We start from the raw sequence: 22,959 nt of genomic DNA, 5'->3' as shown, positions 1-22,959 counted from the left end.
TTTTTATTTTAAAAAGTATTCATATGAATCTATAATCTATAACAATATATAAAAAAATTCTTTCTTTTGTGTCCAATTTTCAAAATATCAATTTTACTCTTTAAAATTTAATTATTTATTAAATTTTTGAAAATTGACCGTTACTTTTACATGTTATTTATAAAACCGTTTATCTCTACTTTTTCTCTTTTTTTTTTTTTATTTATCAAATATTATTCTCTTATCTTTTATACTATATTTCACTTTATTTTTAATAAATATAATTTTATTTTATATATTAACTTAATAACATTACAATATCATCATCTACTAATATAATATTACACATATTTAAAAAATGCGTACATACATATACTATCGCGCCTGGGTTTATGCTAGTAATATATAAAGGGGATTTCCCTTTTTGTATCCACATTTCAAAATACCAATTTTACCCTTTAAATATAATAATTTATTAAATTTTTAAAAATTAACCGTTACTTTTACAAGCTTTTTATAAAATTAGATGTCTTTGTTTTTTCTCTTCTTCTTTATTTATCAATGATTATTCTTTTGTCTGTTCTTATATATTATATAATTTTAATTTATATATTAACTTAATAACATTACAATATTATTATTTATTAATATAATATCACGCATATTTAAAAAATAGATACAGACGCGATCCGATCGTCGTCTCGCGCCTGTGTTTACACTAGTATGTAACAGTGAGAATATGTTTTCTCGTATATATTATGCTAGCATGTAACAATGAGAATATGTTTTCTCCTATATAATATAAGTACTAAAATTACATGTGGTTCAAACCAAAGAATCAAAACTATAAATAAATAAAAAAAAGCAAAAAAGAAAATTAGCAAGAGAGAATACATATTTTTCAACCAAAATTTATCACGCTGAATTTGAATAAACCATGTTGACAACAAAAAACATCATCTTGGAGTTAGAGACGAAGAGGTGGGAATCGTTTATATTTTATTTATATATTTTAAATTGAAGTTCGTTAGACGTCAAATAGATAAAGCAATAACCATTATATGTTTTATTTAGTGGAAAAAGAAAAGAAAAGAGAGAATTCAGTAGATTTTAAAGGTAGATATTATGAATAATACTTTCGTAATATTGAATGCTCTTAATGAAAGTTTACCCTGGATTTTTAAATAATAGTAATTTAAGAAAAAAAAAAGAAATTGGAGTTGACTACAAGAAATTAAAAATTTAATGACAAGTTTTATTTTGTTATCATTTTTTAGCACACGTGGTATTAATGCAGTAGATTATCATGTTTTTGAACTTTTAATTTCTTTAGTTGTTGAAGACTTTTGTGGATATTTTGATATCTATTAGATCTTTAATGTTGATTGGTTGTTCTCGAGGAGAACTTAATTAGTGGCAGGGTATACTCACTTATTAATGATTTCATATTTTTTATGAGTATTTTTTTGTTCAAATGTCTTAATAAGTATATGAATGAAAAAAAAAAAAGTGAAGCAAGAAAGTTATAGAAGAATTACAAGAAACATGTACTTTCCTTTTGATTGCATTTTATTTTCATTGGTTTAAGACTTAATGTTGGACCTCACTTGTACATATTCAATGAAGGTCCAAACTAGTGACATTCTTTGCCAAAGCAAGCAAGAAGAGAAACAAGGAAAATATTATGAATCTTTGTGAAAGAAAGTAAGGAGACTACACGAGGAAGTGAGCATAGTAAGACCAATTTTTTACTTTTCAATTTTTGTGATAAAATTAGAAAGAGAAACTTGAATTAGTGATGAAATGGAGACATGCCTTTTGATAATGTTTTAAACTCAATAGTGGTGTTTAAAAGCACAAATTTTATAAATGTTTTGACCTTTGGACATGTAAATACACAATTCACTTATGGATATACCATTTTAAGCCTATGAGATTAAAACTACTAAACAAAAAAAAATAATGCTCTCTCAAATATAACACAACTTAAACTCATTGAGTATATTTCACAAAGTGAAAAAATTAAAAAAAAGTTATCATTCACCCACAAAATACACTATATGATCACTATAAGATTGAAAGAATTATGGAAGGTATGTGTTTTTATCTTCTAGTTCGTCTTGAATGTTAATACAGACTTAAAAATTATCATTACAACTTTGATTTGGTTGACTTGATCTTTGCTAGAAAATAAAAATATTAAATATTCAAAATAAATTAAGAATAAAAATATTGAGTTCTCAAACTAAGAAGTAATCATATATTAAAGATATGAAATTTATGTAAGTCGTTTAAGAAGAATGATCACACATTTTTATAAGATTTTACCATTTCTAATTTCTTGGGAATAGAAAATAATTGCAGGAAAAAAATAATATCCAAACAGTGACAAAACCTTCTCACATTAATTGAGAATAAAATTTATTTTTATAATATACGTTTACCATGTGCATAGACATGGGAGTATAATTCATGACCACAGTGTTAAGGGATACCAATCCCTTCTAATCATATACAGTAAACTTTAGGGATTGGGCAAGGTCCTGCCCCAAAAGTTAGGTTCCAACAAGTCCTCATAAACGGTTGCATAGGTTTTGTAGGACCTGAAGGGCTAGGGAGGATGAGTGGTACTATTACAAGAAAGTTTTGAAATGCTAGTGAGTTATAGGCAAAGAAAATAGGTGAAATTGTTACACAGTATATATGCGGAAAAAATGGTAATCTTGTCATGGTGATGGAAACAGTGACTATAAATTGGACAAACAACTTGAATATCAACTTTTCAAGGCACATAGAAAAATCCCTATTTTTCACGTTCATAGATAATATAAAATACTTAGGCCACCCTTGTACATATTTTCAAAACCTCTCGGTTAACAATCTATGGCAACGCAGGTTTCGGAGATGGCTTCACTGTCAACTTTGTTCACAAATGGGTTTACCTTGACCCAAATAAGAGAGAAAACAGAGGCCAACAACACTGACCAGAGAACAACAATGGTTGGCGTGCGGTTTTGGCGACCCATGAGACCTTTGAGGAATGGGTAGAGATGAAAAATGACCCAGAATGCAAAGAACACTTTCCCAAAGAGGGGTCCCCAAGACTCGTACCCCCCATTAAGTGCGTCAGAGAATCCAGCAACAACACCAACCATGTTAACAACGATAAGGGTTGTTGGAGGAATCAAGAGAGTAGTCCACTTCACAAGGTAAAGTTCACCAAACTCGCCGTCTTCTGCAGCCTTAGCAGTGACAGTGAAGTTGGTGTCAACACCAGCCAGCATCTTTAGAAATCCTTGGAACACAGCAAATAGATGCGCTGAAACACCTCCAATCACCCAGAACTGCTCATTACGCCACAAATCTTCAATACTAACACCACTCCACCGCAGCTCAAGCACACTGGTTATTATGATTGAGAGGAAAAGTCCAAGAAAGAGAACACTTGCAACGTTGGAAAGCTGTCACAAAATTGTATACAACAACGTGATGTAAGGCATTGGTGATTAATCAGGAATGAAAACTTTTCTTGGGTTGTGTAATAAATAGTTTATTTTTCATAGGACAATTTACAGATGAACCATGCTAGAACAGAAGTAAAGATGAGGAAATTACCGTTGGTATGATAAATTTTCCTGTGAGGAGACAAATGGCTGGCAAACAGCAATAAGCAATAAGAGGAAGGGATGTAAAAGGGTAAACAATGGTGTTTATATAAGCCATTCTCTGCAGCCATTTGAGACGGCCTCCAGCAAATCCATACCAGAGGGGGCAATGTCTACTTAGGAAAATTTCAACTGATCCAAGTGCCCATCGAAGAACTTGGTGCAATCTATCAGAAAGGTTGATAGGTGCAGACCCTTTGAATGCAGGCCTCAAAGGCATGCAGTAAATTGATTTCCATCCTCGACATTGCATCTTGAACCCCGTTAAGATATCCTCAGTTACTGAACCATAAATCCAACCAATCTGAAAGGACAAGATGTTTTTAATTCATCAATGAAGCAACTACAGGTCAAAAAGTGAAGGTAATGAATCTAATACTTAAGCCAAACCTCTTTTCCCCATTCAGACTTTTCTTCATATCCACAGCTAATTACATGAATGGCCTCCTTGATCAGCATTGACGGATCTGCAGATTCAGGCACTCCTCCATTCTCCATCAGTGTAGATTCAATGAAAACAGTAGACAAGCCAAAAGTTTTTTCAAAGCTCATTTGAGAAATCAGCATTGACCTCTCATTGTCATCATAATCTGCAAGAAGAAAAGAAATTTCACAGAAGATTCTGCTATGTGCTTCTTTAAAACTGATAGAAAAAATTAACTAAGCTTACTGTCAATCTCCTTGAGATTATGAATAGCAGCTTCAAGTTCTTCTCGCTTTGCGTTTCTATAAACGCCATCTGCGGTGGACTTCTTCGAGGGGCAGCAACAGCATGATGATCTTGGTATGCTGGGCATAGAAGGAGGGTTATACCCGTAAAGTGCTTGTCTATTGAAAACACATCCAGTTCCCACATATACTGGTCCTTGAATGCCATCAAGTCCTTTCATGTTAACCTGAAATCAACAATTAAACACCATCAAATGGGGATTAGGGTTGGGAAGTATAGAGTTGTGTTCATGTATTTAAATAATTGTTTGAAGTTTCTGCCACATAAGGAGATACCACTTCTCTATTGACCCTATTAAAATTTTCATCGATATTTACTCACATCAAAGAAAACTGTATTGCGATTGGCATATCGATCACTACGATCAATACCGTCAAATCTTTGGGGGAACTGCACATAGCACACATCTCTACCAACTTCTGGATCCATGAGAAAACACATTGCTTCCCGAACGGCTTTGCTGTTGTTAACATAATGATCACAGTCAAGATTGAGAATGAAGGGAGCATTTGTGAGAACTGCAGACACTCTCACCTGCATAAATACATACAAGCATCTGCATTATAAAATCTTATTAGCCTATAAGAAACATTAACGAATTATCTGCACATACCAGTGCATTTTCTGCACCAGCTTTCTTGTGATGTTGGTAACCTGGTCTTTTCTCTCTGGAAACATAAACCAGCCTGGGAAGTTCCTTTCCTTCTGTGTCACGGGCACCGGTGTGTCCAAGAAAAACCTGAAAATGGTAAACATAAATTTTGCTTAAAGAATTACGTCAATATGTAACCTAACTTGCTAATCTTATGATCATAAAAGTTTTCCGCTATAAAAGAAAAAAAAAAATTCTCGCAGAATGAGTCGGTACTTAAAACAGTGTAATTTTCTTTATGCCTCATTATCAACATTGAGATTTGATTACATAGAAATAATGGATATACCTGAATCATGCCAGGGTGATCACGTGAGTTATTTCCCGGCCAAGGGGTACCATCTTTCATAGTCCATCCTTCTTCTGGTGTTTTCTGAGCCTTAGCTACCAAAGCATTAACTCGTACTTTATACTCTTCATAGTCTCTCTGGCAGAATTGAAAGGTGTTGAATACAAGTAAATCAGATATATCTGACTATCAAAGCTGTTGTTTGGCTGAAATCATAAGTAGGAAGCATTACACATACCTTCATTGCTCTACGCTCCTTCACAAAAGAAGGTTGCACCTTGTCCTTCAGGTAGTCAATCTTCTGAGAGAAGTAAAACTCGGGTGCTCTTGGTTCAATTGAGAACTTCTTGCAAAATGGCACCCACTTCCTTGCAAAGTCAGCAGTCTCCACAAGAGATTCGAATGTGAGCATTGCAGCACCATCATCTGAGACATAACACGATACTTTATCCACTGGATAGTCAACAGCAAGGATAGAGAGCACTGTATTGGCAGTGATCAATGGTGGCTCTTTCAAAGGATCCACTGTACTGACAAAGAAATCAACAGCGGAAAGTTCATTGGTTTCACCCTCTCTTTCAAACCTGGCACAGCATTATAGAAGTTTGCATCAGCAATCTAAAATTACTCAATGATGTGATTGCAAATGATCACATTCATCATATAAAACTTTTTTACATATGGAGTAGCTGATAAATTGGATTATATATTTCATTAGTTGACTTTTGCAATTCCTAGAAGAGAAAGAAACAGAAACAAAAACATTCTCATTCTACAACATGAATTTTAGAGCAACCTTAAAGAACAAGGCATTAGACATCTTAATATGTGTGTTTTGTGCATTTACCTTGCAGATAGATTGTCAATAAAAGTTTGTCTATTGACAGGGCACCATTTAGGGAACTGATCTAGCACCCAGGAAAATGCAAACCAGATCTCACAGATGATAGATGTCAACCACAGAGGAAAAGCACTCTCAACGGGGTTGGTAACTCGATAGTGAAAGAAAAGACCCAATATTATCAATCGCATTATAATCACAGTTCTGTATGGTGCTATTTTGGATTTTGACATTGGAATAATCACTGAAAGTGGAGCAGCAGCAGCTGCATTGGGCCTGCAAAATATATCGCCATGTGAATTATAACGAACTTTATTACAGAAATATTCATATCAAATCAATAGTCTTGCTCTTGCAAGTGCAATCAGATGGCTAATAACAGTTTGGCGAATGATCATCAGCAATTATTATACAGTGGAAAAAAAATGAAATTGTAATTTGATAAAAGAGCTGTTAAATTAATCTTTCAATTTCTCACATGACTTGAAAATTAATCAAATTTTTTTGCCTAATTCCATCTTCAAATTAAACATCTCTAACCATTAGCGTAATGCACAAGGCCTGTATCTATTTTATAGCTTCCCTTTGTTAACCTAATTAAAGTCTGAATTTTTTGTTGACTTTTAAAAACTGCAATATTAAAATTTCCATCTCAAGAAATTTGTGTCATTTCTCATAGAACTCACCGTGCTTCTTCCATCTTCTGCTCAGGTGGAACTGAAGTCTCGTTTTCTACCTTTGGTGCAGCCTTTTTCTTCTTGTTCTTTTTATCCTTTCCCTTCCAGCTTTCAACTCTATTTTTCCAAAATGATTTTCCAGATTCTTCTTTTACTTCTACAAGAAGAACCATATTATGATGATCAATGCTTACCTCTAAAAAATTTGTAAGAAAATATATTCTGAAGTTTCTCTTATATACCACTATCAACCGAGGATACTGAACTGACATGTCTAGCGTGGAGTCCAACATCCTACAAAATAAAATGTGTGACCGTAAGTGGGAAATGCAAACAATTAAAACAATATTCCAAAAGTTGCTGTTTTTCATAAAAGCTAAGGCCTGCAACTAATAATTCCAAGTAAAGTAAAGCATCACCTGAGAGTTACTGATTTCGGAAGCCATCGTGGATTGATTTTCATGAACTTCTATCTCATGGAAATCCTCCTCCTCCTCCTCCTTTGTTCTCTCTATAAAACATACAAAGGGGACAACATAGGATGTTTCAAAATGTAAACCACTCTATGAAATAATTTTACTCAAGTGAGTGAGAAAGAATTCAGAAAACAGAAAATAAAACAGTTCTCCAATAACAGCTTCGTAGATTAATTAAACAACACTAAATACTTTTCTTTGCCTCTTTCTCACACATTAAAACTAATATACTCTATTACTTTAATGAATGATTCTTAAATGTAATATGCCTCCTAAGGTCATCTGTTTCTGATAAAAATGCAAAGTCACTTGACAGAAAGACGATAGAAAGTGAACTTTAAATCTATATCAGTTTCATAAAACTAATTTATTAAATGAGATTTATTCTTATTTATATATTTAAAATTTATCTTATCTCTAATTGACATGAGACTTCTAACTCAGAAACTAACATAATTTTTTTTTACTTGAACTTAGAAATTAGGAAGGGTTTACCTTCATAGGGAGTGCCACACTTCATGCAGACCCTATGGTCTTCATTGAGCTCATGCTCAAAACAATCCTTGCAAATTGGGAAATTGCATTCATGACAAGCCACAAACACCTCCCCATTATCATTTAGTCCCACTTGTTCCCCACAAGTATTGCAGAGGGGAACACCAGACTGCACCATTTTTGGGTTTTGCAATACCTTCTATCCAAGAGCCAAAATGGCAGTATATCTCTCCCTGACCTTTGGCTCTGAATCAGAGCTATGCGTTTTATATGAAACACCATAAACCTTTTGGAAGGGTGGAGAAAGCAACCGTTTAGAAATGCAAAGGATGTGCACGGTGGAGGTGAAGGTGGTGGTGGAGGGTTCCTTTTGTGGGGTTGGAAAGTTGGTGTCATGGTTTAACTGCTACACAACATAACACTGTGTAAGCATGAGAGAAGAGAAGCAACGTCTATTGTTTTGGGTGAAGTGAGCAATGTATCAAATTATTGCAGGAAGTGTAAACGAGGCTTCAGTTCACAGCTGAGTAGGTTACATCAGGTGATGAAATTGAAATGAACAATATGTTAACTTTGGAAGTTCAAGGAATTGCCTTTTCACCATAATTGCTTCTTTTACCTATCATTGTAAAAAGAAACCTTTCAAGATAATGTTATCGAGAGACTTTCACATTGATTATGCACTCGGAAAACATTTTCAAGACATTGATTCTGAAATAGAAATCAAGAATAGTTGTGAAATATATCATCTAAAATTGTAGATTATTCATTCCATCTTTTCATTATAGTTGAGCTCCTTCTAATTCTTGTTACGTGATGAATTTGGTGGTTTGATATTTTCGGAAAATATAATCATAGAACTATGTAGTGCAGACTCTGATTAACTATTTCAGAACAAAGTTTTTAAATTTTATCGTTCCAGAAAATTAAAATAACTTTCTTTCCAAAATAGCATTCCGAATAGACTTTAAATATTCTTCCCAAAACTTTATTCGTAAAGATGAAGTTATTTATATATTACACCTTTCGAAATATATTTTGGAATTCTCATCCTAATTTTTTTTTTTCTAAAATGTCTTGAAAGATATGTAATATAAAACCTTTTTCATACATTCCATATAGTATTTTTGGGAATGTAATGAACATGTCCACGAAACAATGATGGAAATAAAATAAGCCAAGAAATATCTCATGCAACTTTTTTAATATACAGAAAAGGTTATTTTTAGTTGGTTGAAATTTATTAAAACATTAAAAAAACTGTAATTTTTGTAACTTGTTGAATGAAAAATATAATCTAATTTTATGACTTATGATAATAAATTTTAATCATAAAAGTATATTAGAGAATATACAGAAATAATAAACTTCAATTCTTTTATATTTCTCTTTTCTCTCGTTTACTTTCATGCCAAAATAAATTCACTTATTTTATTTTTCTTGGTTGTGCTTCTCCTCTCCCTCCTGTCGCAATGATGTTAATAAAGTTCAATGTTTTCATCTAAGTGTTTTAGATGAAAAATAGGTTTTTTTTATATATAAAATAACCAGCATTATATAATTTTTAATTTATTATTAATTACTTTAAAATTTATTGACATATAAGTTTTAAAGTAGTGTAAAAATCTGAGTTTATACAGGCAATGATTATTTTCATATTAATGGTCAAACATAAATTTTCAAGCAAACATATTATAATTTATTTATAGGTTAATTTATAAGTTTAAATACTATTTTAGTTTATTTATTTAATTTAATTATTTTCTTTATGCATTTAATTTAATCTTTATTTTGCTAAATTATATTCTAGTTTTTTTTTTACACCGTTTAAATTGATAACAAAATACTGTACAATATGATATTATTTTTTATTACATGAGCTCAAACCCTGTAATAAATATAGTCATTGCAATATTTATTGTATTTTGAAATGAAACTGGGAATAGCATGAGAATTAGAGTTTGAAAGATAAACTAGTATGGATTTTGTAATTCCGTGATATGACACTCAAGTTGTTGGCTTCATGGAATAAGTCACTTTAATAAGATTTCACTAACAAAGAGCACTTGAACGCGGTCGACTTAAATGTAATGAGAGAAAAAAGATTGCAGTAAGACCTAGCAAGACTAGCTTCACTTCGGATAGACATTACATATTTACAAATAACAGTTTTGGCACCCGAAATTAGAAGTAAAGAATATATGAAATAGAGGTAGGCAAAATAACAAAGGATGAAAAGGTGCATGTAAACATGGCATGAATCACACCATTCAAATTAATATAAAATCAGGCACCTAGGTTAACAGCTTTCTGCTTTTAGAACGTTTCCTGTAAAAAGCATGATCTTCAGAGTAAGTGCAACATAATAATGAGTCATTTTACGTTTTCATTGCTCTCCAGGAATACACGTTCCAAGAATCAGTGTCATCTAGTTTTAAACTATGCTATGGAGTAGACCTTTACTACTTTAGACGTATCACACACAACAAGGTTGTCTGTATCAGCTGAGGTGGTACACAGCCAATTGACCTGCCAAATAAAGTGTACAAATGAATTCATTATAGACATTTGGCATAAGCAAAGCACGTAACCAACATCGAAAAGTTCCAATGAAATCCCATAACAAAAACTCACTTTTCGAGGTACTTCAATGTTCAAATGTAGGATATCATTGTTGCCATCCTCACTTAATCCAGCATCTAGACAAAGGGACCAATTCCATACCTTCACCAACTTATCATTTCCTCCGGATATCAAGAATTTCCCTCTTTCCCCGAACATTGAAAATGCCCTGTCACCCACGAGTTAGGAGACAAGTCATTCATGAATTTGGCATTACAGATGCTATATTGCAGATAAATAATTGACTTACAGGCTGGAAATAGCCGCAGTGTGACCACCTAAAGAGTAATCCAAATGCAACCTCTTTTTTTCATTTTGATCTGCATCTGTATTGCTAGATGAACTACCATCTTTTGATCTTGAGTGTGATACTTTTCGAGAATTTGAAGAGCTTTTTGATTTTGTAGAAGCCATTTCTGTTTCGACATTAATCACATTAATAGCTCCATCACCCCTAGCAACAGCACATATTTTGTCTAATTTATCAAGCATATCAACTTCTGGAACAGCTATTGCATGAACAAAAGCAGGATTGACACACCGGCCTGCAGCGCTACTACTCACATCAAAAGTAGCTGCAACAGAGAAAGGGCAGGAATAACAAATTAGTTGTTCTATCACTTTTTCATTAAATTATGTTTTCCCCTCATTCCATGTCAATCATTTAATACTCTTATCATTTTTAAGAGCGTGCATTTTTGCAAAAGTAAATAAAAGAAAACGGCTCCATCTCAAATATAGTTCCAAGTTTCAATTCTAAAACTAAAAGGACAAAATAGCAAAAGGATCATTTTGCAGTAAGTGGTAGCCTGTGCAGTTATTATCGAAGCACATACATGCAATATATCCAAAACTTCCAGGCTTTAACGTTTCCTGTTTCTTCAAAAGCCTACTTGCTTGTGACTTGCAGTCACGAGTCACTAAACATCATTTTCATGTTTTATTTCATTTGTAAAATACTTTTAAGTGGCCTAATATTTTTTTATCTGCGGTAGAATCATGGTCAAGGGTGATTATGGTTGCAAAAGCCTTTGAACATAATTAAAAGAATCATTCTCCTAGTAGTTTCCTTTTGCTAAAGATTTTAAAAAGAGTAGAGATAAGAGATGCGAGGACTTACTGACATTGTAAATGTCAAATGAAAAAAAAAAAAAAAAAGACTAAAGACTTTAATTTAGATAATCAAGTCATCTCATGCAAAACTTTGTAAAGATAAAGTAAGATATTTATACCAAAGTCCACTACTTTGTAGGGGCGCCCTTTGGAGAAGTCCCACAACATGAGCATTGAATCAAGACCTCCACTAATGACTGGGAAAAAAAATTAATAAAAATAGAGTCAAGTTTCTATGCATATGGATGCAAATTTCTTAATACTAGCATGAAACTTAAACAAATGGGGCTGTTATTGTAAAACCTTATAGACTTTAACCCCAAGGTTTCCAAAATTTCACCTTAAATACAATCTTGCACTTGTACAAATTCTTTTGATCAATCTTACAAACTCCCAAGTCTTAGGACTCTAAATATTTTTGTTATAACTTTCCTAAATATAATTTTCATACATTCTTCAATCACCAGTAGTTTACATCTATTGAGAAAACATGAGTAATATATCGGTACAATAATTGAGTTCACAAAAGGAGTTGTTAGGGGTGAAACAAGACCACAAAGTTAAACTACTATCAGAAATGAGAAAATTAATACCCTTTCCATCTAAAAAAGACCGAAGTTTAGAATACTTAAAATAAATAAAGAAATATCTGAAGATATTACTTTAGAATATTTTAGAGTACCTTAGACAGCCTCTTACATTTATTTTTCTTTTATATTTTTATTTGTTTCCTAATTAATTAGCATCTTTATAATTATAGAAATATCTTATAAGAATCCAAATTATTAGAATATGATTTATAAACATATTATATCATGTATACATAAATAAAATATCCTATAACTATTTGTATTTATTGAATCAACTTATGTAAAAAGGACTTTGGGGTATAGTCCGTACACAGTTTTTCAGTATATCTTCCAAGCACTTTTCTCTCCTTCAACATAGACTTAAATCCAAATTTACTTGTGTTCTCACTTTTCAATCAAGAAGCATCACATTTTTTTCTATTCCTAATTTGTCTGTTACTTCATTACTCTCTTAGTCTCAATAAAAGTAATGTAATTATTGAGTAGGTTTCTTTTAAGTACAAATGTTTCAAAAAGTGGTATATTTACGTTATTTTTAATCAATAAAATAACTTTGAACTGCAGTCGTTGTAAGACGAAGACGGTAATGTTTACAGAGGAATCCAAATCAAATAAAACTTCATTTCAACATGTAACAGTTTTGTTGAATAAACTGATGTTACAGATCCGTGAAGAAAAATGTCACGCTGTGTCTAAATAGAAACAAGAATCATAGCAGCCTAACTCTAGAATTAGTAGTACTTCACATTCCCTCTTAGAAGGAATGATTATGTTGTTTCCTAGTTGTCTTTGATAAAATGGTAATTTGTTTTAATGATAGGAAGACATGTTTGGTTCGTGTCCAGTGCAATGTGATACACATGCACACAAGCAATGTCACGAGCCATGATTTAGACCCTCCCAACAATTGCATTCTTCGTGGTTAGTTGGATGCAGAATTTGTCACAAACTTCTGCATTCCTTGGTATTCTAACACGACAAAAAGCTACAAGGACAACTCACACATCTATTTTAGACAACCATATCTCATGTCTGTTGAAATAAACTTCTCCAGAACTACTTTTAGAAGAAAAATGAAAAAAACTTCTCCAGAAGCTAGAATTAACCTCTAGCTAAGCTAATTTAGAAGTTCTTCATTAACTTTCTACAAGTTTATTTTCTAACCTAAGCATAAACTAATTTTAACCTTTTTCCACTTTTTTCTTATTTTCTTCTATTATAAATGTTTTTGAATAAGTTTATCTAAGCAAACCCTTATTCTCACTGGAAACCATGAATTATACTGTGAGGGAGAGGGGAGAAAGAGAGATTTATGCATAGAAAATAAGCAAGACTATATCTAAATACCTTCCCAAGATCTCCAAGGAAGGAACTCCACAGTGCTACATATCTAAAACTCAAGGTCAAGGTAAACAACAATATCAAATTACTTACTAATTATTGAAGGAGAGAGAGCATGAGACAAAAAAACTGCATTCTGTTATTAAAGGATAGAGATACAGAGTATATATATACAAGTCTACACTACAGGAAGTTGTATCCAACATTCCCTTAAACAGTATATTCACGTAGTTATAAAACAATAATATGGAAAAATATTGAGTAAGGAAGGGGTCCTGGAGAGATGAGATATTAGTGGGCTGAGATAAAACTCCTGATTTACATCATTAGAAGCCATGTACTGAAGCATAGCTAAAAACCAAGGATACACTTGTATGACCAGCTCGTAGTGTTTTATACAGGCATTGCTGGCGAATGTCAATTATCTGTAAAAGAAAATTTAATTAATAAGAAAGAAAATGAAAATTGATTGATATTAAATGCTAAATTGTATGACTTGGTATGCTTGCCAAGGAGTTAACAAAAATCAGCTAGGAATTTGTGGAGCAATACAAAATCTGTGAAGATTATGCACATGAAGAACATGCTTCATTTGTTGGAGACAAACAAGATAATGATCAAAGATATGGTGGACAACAAAAATTTGGATTGAAAACTATCAAAGATTGTTTAAGCTTTGTTTATCATGTAGATAACCTAGAATCTAACAAGAGAGAATTTTTGTAAAGCTTCCATATATTATTGATATGCTGATCTCAAACAATACAATCAGCTCAAATAGAGCACAGCAGTTCCAAGTGTAACTAACTAATGCTGAGTTGGCAACAACCAATCAGCTTATAAATATAACTATTTCATGTGGCAGAGAGCAAATCAGCTAACATAACAGAGGAGAACTTTAATACCCAGACAAAATCCCGTCAAAGTAAAGATATGGTAAATACATTTTCAGCAAGCACAATACCAAAGACTAATTATCCCCAAGTCTTAAGATATTAGGAGGAGGCCCACAAATGGCTTTATATCAGCAAATGTAGTATTGCCAATATGGATTATAGAAACAGAGAAAAGGAAGGAGACAAATGGGATTAACATCCAATATGAGCAGAGAAAAGAATGTAGCAACCACCTGCACCCATGGCAAAGTAGTTGGAGGAAAGAAATTGAATATGCTTGGGGCAACAAGGATAATATGGCTGAAGGAGGAAAATGCAGGAAGGAAATGATTGAAGGAATCGAAGGGAGAGAAAAGGCAATGACTCTCATATAATAATGCATTACAAGTGGAAAGGTGATAAGAACTGAAATTTACTACTAATATTTGTTGGAAGTCATGGAACTAGCCTTTATTACGGTTCAATTAGCAGGAGAAAGAAGCAAATAGAAACTGCAGAAAAGGAAAATAGTAAGAGAATGATCTCTTCCCAGTAACAACAATCACCCCACACTGGTACCCTTCACTTCCCCTCACCCTTCTCCACCCCCTAATAACAACATCCTGTTCATGATTCCCTAGATCTGCCTCTTCAATTACCTCATGACAGCTTTTCATTCTGTTACCTCCCTCCACTTCTCTAATAGAATTATCCTCCTCAATTGTACTCCTAACCCCTTTCTTCTTTTTCTTCTAACCACTACCACAGGCCGATGGAATGGATATATTCATTAAGAGCTGATAGAAAGAAGGCATACCTTAACCTCACCATTATCATCCGCTGCAGCAAGAAAAGAGGACTTTGAGTTACATACAACCTGCAATACCAGATAGATAATCGTATGATAACAGCATTTTAAGCAAAAGAGCTCGCCTTTAAGCTCAAATATAGTGTTGTAATCTAGTTTAATAATTTCAATATCATGTGTGGGTCAAGAAAGTCATAGAAAACAATTGTTGGAAAGTCACCTTAATTGTTGATACCTTGACCTGCTTCAATGGCAGCTTCCTTGGGCTGCCATAATTGCAGTGTTGAAGGGGTATGTTTAGTACTAAATCGACTATAGACATGGATTAAATAAAGCTTATGAAGTTTGAGCAATCGCTACCATATAAGTAGGTATTATTGGGTTGAGTTAGATCCTAAACTCAAAATTATAACATAGCATTAGCAATTATCATATACCTAGTGTTGGTTCACCTGCATTGGCCATGCTCCAAGAAAGAATTATGGATTCCTAAACTTTGAGAAATAATGTAAAGGGAGGATAGCTATGCTTAACACAACCAGCTCAAAAATGAGCCATTAAAGTATCTGACTGCACATATTAGCCAATGTGTCTGAGCCATCTCCTTTAATTGTATGACACCTTCTAGTTGACCACACTTCCAGAGATTACGGTAAAGTTGGATAGATTGAGTCTTTTAGTACTCTTATTCTTAGGATTAGGACACTCAACAATGATGGCTATTGAAAAATGCCTCCCTACAAAAAGAGAAGAATAAATCAAGAAAATAGGGTAACTCTCAACAGAAAGGTGTTTAGGGTTATCATGATTGTACATAATTTGAATACAATAATAGAGATATGACATGATTTTATTGGAAAATATCTTACCAAATGTTTCTCATTATTAGATGTTAACATTGTTCCCTATTAATGTATCTCTTCTTTGTTATAAATAAAAATACTCATGACGGCTTGAAGCCTAACTCCACAACACCATGGAAGATCAACGCAAGATCGATGTAGTGAACGGTCCTCCGACAAGCAAACTTGGAAGATCGTTTCGATCCGGACAACTTTCGATCCAACTTCCGTGACAGCTCGCTTGGGGTGAAAACTCGCAGGATAGTGCGAGTTTGTGATCTTACTCGCAATTTTGACAACATTGCTTGCAACGAATATTGTTTACCACCGATGCTTTTTAGCAAATGGTGTTTACCACTGTCTTTCCCATGGGTACTATTTACAGACAATGTTTTTCTAGAGAGTAATGTTCACCAACAAAATTTTCCTAGAGTTTCTTTTTTCATCGAGCTTTTTCCAGTCAGCATTATTGTTCACTGCTACTTCATTTTTGCAAGTATTGTTTACCACTAACTTTTTTTGCAAGCATTGTCACCACTAGCATCACCTTGTTGTGAGAGAATCACTTTTGCTTTCTGAAAGTCATCAAGCACTATGACCATTATTTTTGCTTCCCAGCAGCCGCTATGCCCTCTCAGGCTTAGCATTTTTTCTTTTCAGCAATCATCATGTCCTCTAAGCATTTTTTTGCTTTTGACAATGTTGTGCCCTCTAACCATATTTGTTCTATAGCAGCTACTCAGCTCTCCAAGCAGTTTTTCCTCAAAAGGGCCCTTCGCCATTTTTAAGAAGCATAACTCATTATATACATGCTTCTTCTTGACGGGGAAGTATTAAATATATCCTTTTTCACTATTTACTATATTATCTCCAACAACAAACTAGCTGACATGATTGTCTCAAGGAGTCTTATCTTAATGGCATTTGTAACACATTTATCTCATGATACACATATGCTTCAACGTGAGAAGGAATGTTAACAATATGATTTGATTATGTGAGAGACGTAATTTGATTCCCTTAAATAAGGAGATATGATACAATTTGATAGGGATATATCTTACTAAATATTTTTTTAATATTGATTTTGTTCCTTATTATTGTATCTCTTCTTTATTATAAATAACAATACTCATGAGTGTACACACAACATATGGAATTCACTATATTCCTTCTCAGATTCTTTCTTCTCAACATAGTACCAAAGTGGTATTATTCTCCATGACCTATTTTGTCACCATTGCTTTCTACACTGATAGTTAGGTGGTACCATACTCAAGAACTTGTATTACTATTTTCTGAAGGCTAAAAAAATGGAAACCCTTTATTTACTGTCTGTTTTCACTCTGTGGGAAATACCAGTGGCTGTCTTAAATTTCAAGGCATGCATTCTCCTTCCATCTCCACTTCTCCCTAGTTCAGATCTGCCACAGGTTACCTTACCAGGTCATGAGAAATACTCTCCACTTTCTAATTGATATAAGTTTGTTGTGTTTCATCCAATAGTGCTCTTGGACTTTTTTAAAGTCCTTTGTTTATCCTCAATAATTGTGTTTCATAACATCTAAAACTGGAGACTGTTCTGAGAGAGGGTGACCTCAAGTTAGAGCAGAAATATCTGTTTGGCCGACCACCGAGACCCAAACCCATCTGCCTGCCATACAGTACCACATTTGCACGCAGCCACCAGCTTCTGCGAACACCGTCACTCCTACAGCACTACTCTGACCTCATTCATGTCTATTGGGACAAAAACATCAATTAATTTTACCTCCCTTCTCCGGCCAACTCCCATGCCCTCCATCAAGCATGTCTATGTTAGGCCTCTTACTATAAGTAAATATATAAGAGAGACAGGATTTATGCTTTTTAATAGGACTGAATTGTTTTAACCACTCCTAATTATTTCCTTGGTCACTCCATTTATAGATTGTAACCAATTTGTAAATAATAGACCCAGCATGCAGCTGGAACACAATTTCTCTAACCCACTCTCTTGCAACATAATTCACTAATGTCTCTTATCATTTAAATCCATGTGGACAAGAAACTCCCAATTTGCTTGAGCTAATACAGTAGTACAAGTGAAGTGACCATTGGAAAAATTATGAGTAGATAAAAGAAATGAGGAACAAAACAGTAACTTGAGTTATGGTAGCCTTTATTGAAAGTAACTAAACGATAAAAGAAACACCTTCAGTAAATGTAATGAAACTTTGTTTCATATTTATATACCAAAAATCGGTAAGGACATAAGATCCGGTAAGTGCCTACCTTGTTTATCTCCTCTTTGTTGTAATTATAACTCTCTAATGGCTTCCATTGGGCAGCAGCCTTCAGCACACAACAGAACACAGAGGATCAGTATAATTGATAGATAATCAACACACACACATACACACGTGTGTGTGTGTGTGTGTGTGTGTGTATATATCAGTAATAAAGCAAATAAGGGCATACTGTAAAAGGAGATAGAAAGGACAGAAAACTCATACATCTTGGACACCATATAATGCTTACCAATCGCACATCAAAACCTTTGATTTCCTTTCCAGAGGAGGCATAAATCGTATCTTCCATTCCTGATTCAAATGTCAATTGTTTTTTAAGAGATGTAACTAATTAAACTCATATGGTGGATGTATCGATGGCAAATTTTACTGTATTTTAGATGTATTTGATTTCTCCACAAAAGAAAAGGACCGGTGGACGTGCAAAACCCTTGTCCCATGTATGATAGAAAAATGGTTTTAAGACAGCAAATAAAAAAGGATGAAGTACAAGACAAGAATCTGAAATTCTTTTGCTAAATAAACCATGGTACAACCTTCTGTCCGAGCACAATCTCACCAAAATGTCAAACTATCCCACTCTCTTTCTCACTATAAAACCCTCCCTCCCTAAAACTGGTATGCACGAAAAATAGCTCAACTGCATTTTAAAAATAATAACAAGTTGAAAACAAAGATGAAAAAGTAAAATAAAAAACCAATAAGTAAAACAGACCTGACTTGAAACAAATAGACGAAACTGGCTCCACACTAACATCCATAACTAGTTGCGGCACATCAGGGCATCGCAAGTCAAACCAGCAAACACGACCATCCTGTGTTAAAAACATGCACAGAAGTGCTGATTAAAATTAAGAAATAGTAAAATAATAATGATAATGATAAAAGATTAAGGTAAATGATAAAAGATTAAAGTAAAGTAAAAGATTAAGGTAAATGATGAAGCAATAGAAGATTATAAGAGAATAGCACTCGGAAATTTGAGAGAGCGAGAGAGAAGGAGCTGACATCGCCGGAAGTGACTAAGAGATGAGAGCGTTCGCGTGAGGAAATGCAGCAGGTTGTGCTATCGTCGTGGCCTTTGAGTCGCCGAGGCTTCAGCTTGAGCTTCGCCACCGCTTTCTCCGCCATGGATGCCCTTTCTGCTTCTCGAAAGAGTAGACTTTAAACCTAAATTGGGTTTGGGATTATATATAAGATGAAATTAATTTATTGCAGAAGGGGATGGAGCAAAAACAAAAATGTAGTATTTGGATACGGTGAGAGGTTTGAACAGAGTCACCAACTTGCTGCGGTGAAATGAAACCGCGCGAAGCCTCACTTCACTTACAACCGGGTGCCAGAATCATTATTTTTCTCATGCTATTTATATGTTCGTCGATTCTCAATACAATTAAACCGCTCTTGTTGGGACACTTATTTTTCAAGGCATTTCTTCCTGTACTCCCCTTTTTTATTCCTGCACCTCATAAAACCTACAATTCCCAACTTACTCCTTATTAAAAATTTAATAAAAAATCATGCACCTTTTTTTTTAAATTTTGTTCATATTAGATGAACTGAAAAGTATTTCTGAATTCATAAATACTTTCCAAAATATTTAATTTGAAATAGATTTTTAACACATTGCAGAATGTGTATTTCAAAAAATGTTTTCGGATCTAAAATTACTTCCTGCACCTATAGTGCTTTCCTCCATCTTATCAGTGTGTTAAAAGTAAAAAATGTTTATATCATAATATATAAATTTAAGCATACATTTCGTTCTTTTCTTACGTCGCCATATCACAATTTGTAAGGCCACATAGCATTTGTATACAACTGTCGTTGTGTCGTCATCTCTGTAAATAGTCGCTATGCAATTGAAAATCATTTTTTTTATGTCATCACCATCACTTACTCTTTAGAGCGGACTTTTTTTATTATCAATAGTAATTTAACATTTCCTATGAATTATTTTTTTAAATAATCACTCACATTTTAATTGAATGACAATTTTAACCCATAATATTTTACAATATTTTAATTCACATTTTATTTTATCAAATTCTCATTTCAACGTTTTCATTCATTTTTTAACAAATCACTCACATTTTAATTTAAAATATTTTCATCAATTTTTTTTCATTCAAATTAATCTCTCACATTTTATTTTAACTCAATTTCAAACAATTATCTTTTATTTTAAATTAATAAAATACTGATTTTTTCCATCTGTATGAGTGGCAACAATTAGTATCCTAGTCAAAATAAGAAAAGAGATGCAGGACAGAAACATGGTTGAAATTATCCAAAGTGATAAACATAAAGTAGTGCCACTTGATTAATTGCGTGGCACCATACGTGAGAGATTACAGCAACAATATATATACGTTATACTTGTGGTTCTTGTTCCTTGGTTTGCTCAGGTTGTTGGAGGAACTTAGGGTCAGTATTCTGCATCATGTCCTTGCTTTTGCCCCAAAGAAGAATGTACAAGCCGATCATCACCAACACGGAGCCCACCACACTAAAGAAGAAGAAGAAGAAGTGAGATTTAGCTTAAGGATTAAAAAGTGGTTTTTTGTGGAAGAAGATGATGGCGAAGTTATAGAACAGGTGGAAGAATTTACCTTCCAAGATGAAGCTGCTCGTGCAAGTATGGTATATCAATCATGCCCGACATTATCTGTACCAGAGGGCTGAATGCTGCTGTAAAGACTGGACCCCTCTTCTTCACGCACCATGACATCCCCACGTAGCACACACTTGACCCAACTATCCCCTACAAACATTTGAAAATAATATCTTTATAAGTTATGTAATGTCATAAAATGTAAAAAATGTTTAACATGTGGTAGTTTTGGTTTTAAAAGTAAAAGTTCTACCTAATTATGTTTTACGCGTAACTTAAAAGATAGTGGCTTACAGAATAAAGAACAGTGATTATTTGCATCTTATCCTTGAGAATCCAAGAGGACAAGTTGGTGCCAGTGGACAAACCAAGAATAGCTGCTTGCATGGCTCCAAAGAAGGTCATGATGGCTGTGCTAGAGTACTGGCAAGGATACCTCTTCCCTATTTTTGACTGTAGAATAAACCAGAAAGACCAGAACAGGGTTCCCATCATCAAAGCTATTACACCAATGCTCCATTTCTGTGCTGTTCTACCCCTAGAACCACCTTCGTCAACTGCAGATTTCATGGCTACCGGAGGAACTCTTGTTTCATAGTGAGACACATCAAACAAGGGTTTTCCTCTGTAAAGTGTCAACACTAATGCCCCTCCTACACACACAAATGTACCCAGAATCTTCGCTTTCCCACCTCTGCATTTAATGTTCACTGTTTCTAGCCTGTGGTAGAATCAGAAGAGAAGGAAAAAGATGATGCATTTATCCTCCATTTAAAAGATTTAATGAAGATATTTGTCAAAACATGTTCTAAAATAGCTACATATTCATAGTTTCATACCCAAATGGCAATGCCATGATGAAGGTTATCACCGGCACCATATTGACAAAGGCACAGGCAAATGTGGCTGAGGTATATTGGATCCCCAAAAGGAAGAAGTACTGTGTCACGGATGCCCTACAAGAAAGGTTTTTACGTATTTTTTCTCTATCATGTTAACCATAATGCATAAACAACCAGGAATGACAAGGAAGTATTTTCGTGAGACTAACCCAATAATGGCACTGAAGAAAAGGTAGCATAAAATTTGAAATGTGAGCCGTGGTCTTCTATTTCTGCAACAAAATACAGTAATTAAGATCTCTCAAGTTCTCTTCTTGCTTCAATATGGCTCCATATTTGAGCATTAACATTGATGAGATTAGCTTGTTAATGTGGGTTGGGGAATAAAAGGAATTGAGTGTGCCTACCTTTCCTTAAAGTAGCTGATGGGGGCTAAAAATATAGTAGAAACTGAAAGACGATATGTGACAAAAACCAAATGGTTCATTCCCTTTTGAAGGACTTGCTTGAGAAGGATGTTCACCATGGTTAAACAAAAATCAATAGCTATCATTACTAGGAAAGGTTTCCATTCATCGAAATTCTTCATTTCAGCAATGCAGTTTCTGGAGCAGGTCGAGTGGGGCCTCTCCCTTTTGTATATATTTTTCGGAAAATATTGAAATGGTTGCAATGCAATTATGCAACAGAGGGGTACCTGTGGGTTTATATATATATTATTCCAGAACAAGTGGCAAGAGAGCACGATTACTGTTTCAAAATCAGACACTTTATACCTTTGATGGTAGTTTAACGTTTATGTGGAATATGCTCTTTTCACATGTTATCTTTCGACTGATATCTGATCCTGTTATCAGAAGGGAGTCTGAGAATCGTTTAAAAATATTTTAGGTTGGTTCATGAATCATGACCCTGATAGAAAAATTATTGGTTAATTTAGGCCACAGATTTTATGTTTACAATTCATCTAGACCCGGAACAAGTAATGTTCTTCATGTTTTGTTCACTTGAGCTTTTTGTTTTTGTGAGTGACAGGCATCTTTTGGGTGGAACTGCAGCAGAAACATGGCATCTAATACTTCTTTTTTCTCTATCTTCCGTATCAAAAACATTGAAATCTTGAACAAAATGTCACGTCTCAAAGTTATTTAGTCACTTCAAAATCTTGGAGGAAGAAAAGGCACGCAACGATCGATAGATCACAGTGACGCAAACCA

At 33.8% G+C, this 22,959-nt stretch overlaps 3 protein-coding genes across 3 annotated transcripts; all 3 read right to left on the bottom strand.

Annotated features, from left to right (window-relative positions):
- Positions 1 to 2,375: 2,375 nt before the first annotated feature.
- Positions 2,376 to 8,258, bottom strand: LOC114178730 (cellulose synthase A catalytic subunit 8 [UDP-forming]-like). The gene is made up of 13 exons (XM_085671458.1): positions 7,805 to 8,258; positions 7,253 to 7,344; positions 7,076 to 7,127; positions 6,843 to 6,990; positions 6,163 to 6,432; positions 5,554 to 5,899; positions 5,316 to 5,453; positions 4,988 to 5,113; positions 4,696 to 4,908; positions 4,315 to 4,540; positions 4,035 to 4,234; positions 3,595 to 3,948; positions 2,376 to 3,440 (listed from the first exon to the last, which is right to left on the bottom strand). The coding sequence occupies exons 1-13, from the start codon at positions 7,980 to 7,982 to the stop codon at positions 2,853 to 2,855; spliced, it is 2,931 nt and encodes a 976-aa protein (XP_085527584.1). The 5' UTR covers positions 7,983 to 8,258; the 3' UTR covers positions 2,376 to 2,852.
- Positions 8,259 to 10,044: 1,786 nt separating this feature from the next.
- On the bottom strand, positions 10,045 to 19,685 carry LOC146887453 (Transducin/WD40 repeat-like superfamily protein). The gene is made up of 12 exons (XM_085671459.1): positions 19,573 to 19,685; positions 19,295 to 19,456; positions 19,002 to 19,101; positions 18,516 to 18,577; positions 18,270 to 18,329; positions 15,163 to 15,222; positions 13,839 to 13,895; positions 13,477 to 13,519; positions 11,659 to 11,736; positions 10,677 to 11,001; positions 10,439 to 10,595; positions 10,045 to 10,333 (listed from the first exon to the last, which is right to left on the bottom strand). The coding sequence occupies exons 2-12, from the start codon at positions 19,415 to 19,417 to the stop codon at positions 10,244 to 10,246; spliced, it is 1,155 nt and encodes a 384-aa protein (XP_085527585.1). The 5' UTR covers positions 19,418 to 19,456; positions 19,573 to 19,685; the 3' UTR covers positions 10,045 to 10,243.
- Positions 19,686 to 20,548: 863 nt separating this feature from the next.
- Positions 20,549 to 22,359, bottom strand: LOC114177791 (WAT1-related protein At3g30340-like). The gene is made up of 6 exons (XM_028063324.2): positions 22,150 to 22,359; positions 21,952 to 22,014; positions 21,740 to 21,856; positions 21,195 to 21,621; positions 20,899 to 21,050; positions 20,549 to 20,795 (listed from the first exon to the last, which is right to left on the bottom strand). Exons 1-6 carry the CDS (start codon positions 22,329 to 22,331, stop codon positions 20,660 to 20,662), a joined length of 1,077 nt encoding a protein of 358 aa, XP_027919125.2. The 5' UTR covers positions 22,332 to 22,359; the 3' UTR covers positions 20,549 to 20,659.
- Between the last annotated feature and the right edge of the window lie 600 nt (positions 22,360 to 22,959).

This window comes from Vigna unguiculata, chromosome 3, assembly GCF_037176805.1.
Source record: "Vigna unguiculata cultivar grain cowpea cultivar isolate G323 ecotype 2 chromosome 3, ASM3717680v1, whole genome shotgun sequence".
Taxonomy (NCBI): domain Eukaryota; kingdom Viridiplantae; phylum Streptophyta; class Magnoliopsida; order Fabales; family Fabaceae; genus Vigna; species Vigna unguiculata.
This window is presented reverse-complemented; position numbering and strand designations above follow the sequence as displayed.

Bases quoted from the DNA above. Each gene is read 5' to 3' on its own strand.
- LOC114178730 (XM_085671458.1), bottom strand. From the start codon at position 7,982: ATGGTGCAGTCTGGTGTTCCCCTCTGCAATACTTGTGGGGAACAAGTG. The intron at 7,345-7,804 runs GTAAACCCTTCC...TATGTTTTATAG, and splicing joins GTGTGGCACTCCCTATGAAG to AGAGAACAAAGGAGGAGGAG. The intron at 6,433-6,842 runs GTGAGTTCTATG...TATATTTTGCAG, and splicing joins CAGAAGATGGAAGAAGCACG to GCCCAATGCAGCTGCTGCTG.
- LOC146887453 (XM_085671459.1), bottom strand. From the start codon at position 19,417: ATGGCGGAGAAAGCGGTGGCGAAGCTCAAGCTGAAGCCTCGGCGACTC. The intron at 15,223-18,269 runs GTAGGCACTTAC...CTGGTATTGCAG, and splicing joins ACAAAGAGGAGATAAACAAG to GTTGTATGTAACTCAAAGTC. The intron at 13,896-15,162 runs GTATGCCTTCTT...TTTCTTTTACAG, and splicing joins ATGATAATGGTGAGGTTAAG to ATAATTGACATTCGCCAGCA.
- LOC114177791 (XM_028063324.2), bottom strand. From the start codon at position 22,331: ATGAAGAATTTCGATGAATGGAAACCTTTCCTAGTAATGATAGCTATT. The intron at 21,857-21,951 runs GTTAGTCTCACG...CCTTTCTTGTAG, and splicing joins TTCTTCAGTGCCATTATTGG to GGCATCCGTGACACAGTACT. The intron at 20,796-20,898 runs GTAAATTCTTCC...CTTCTTCTTTAG, and splicing joins GAGCAGCTTCATCTTGGAAG to TGTGGTGGGCTCCGTGTTGG.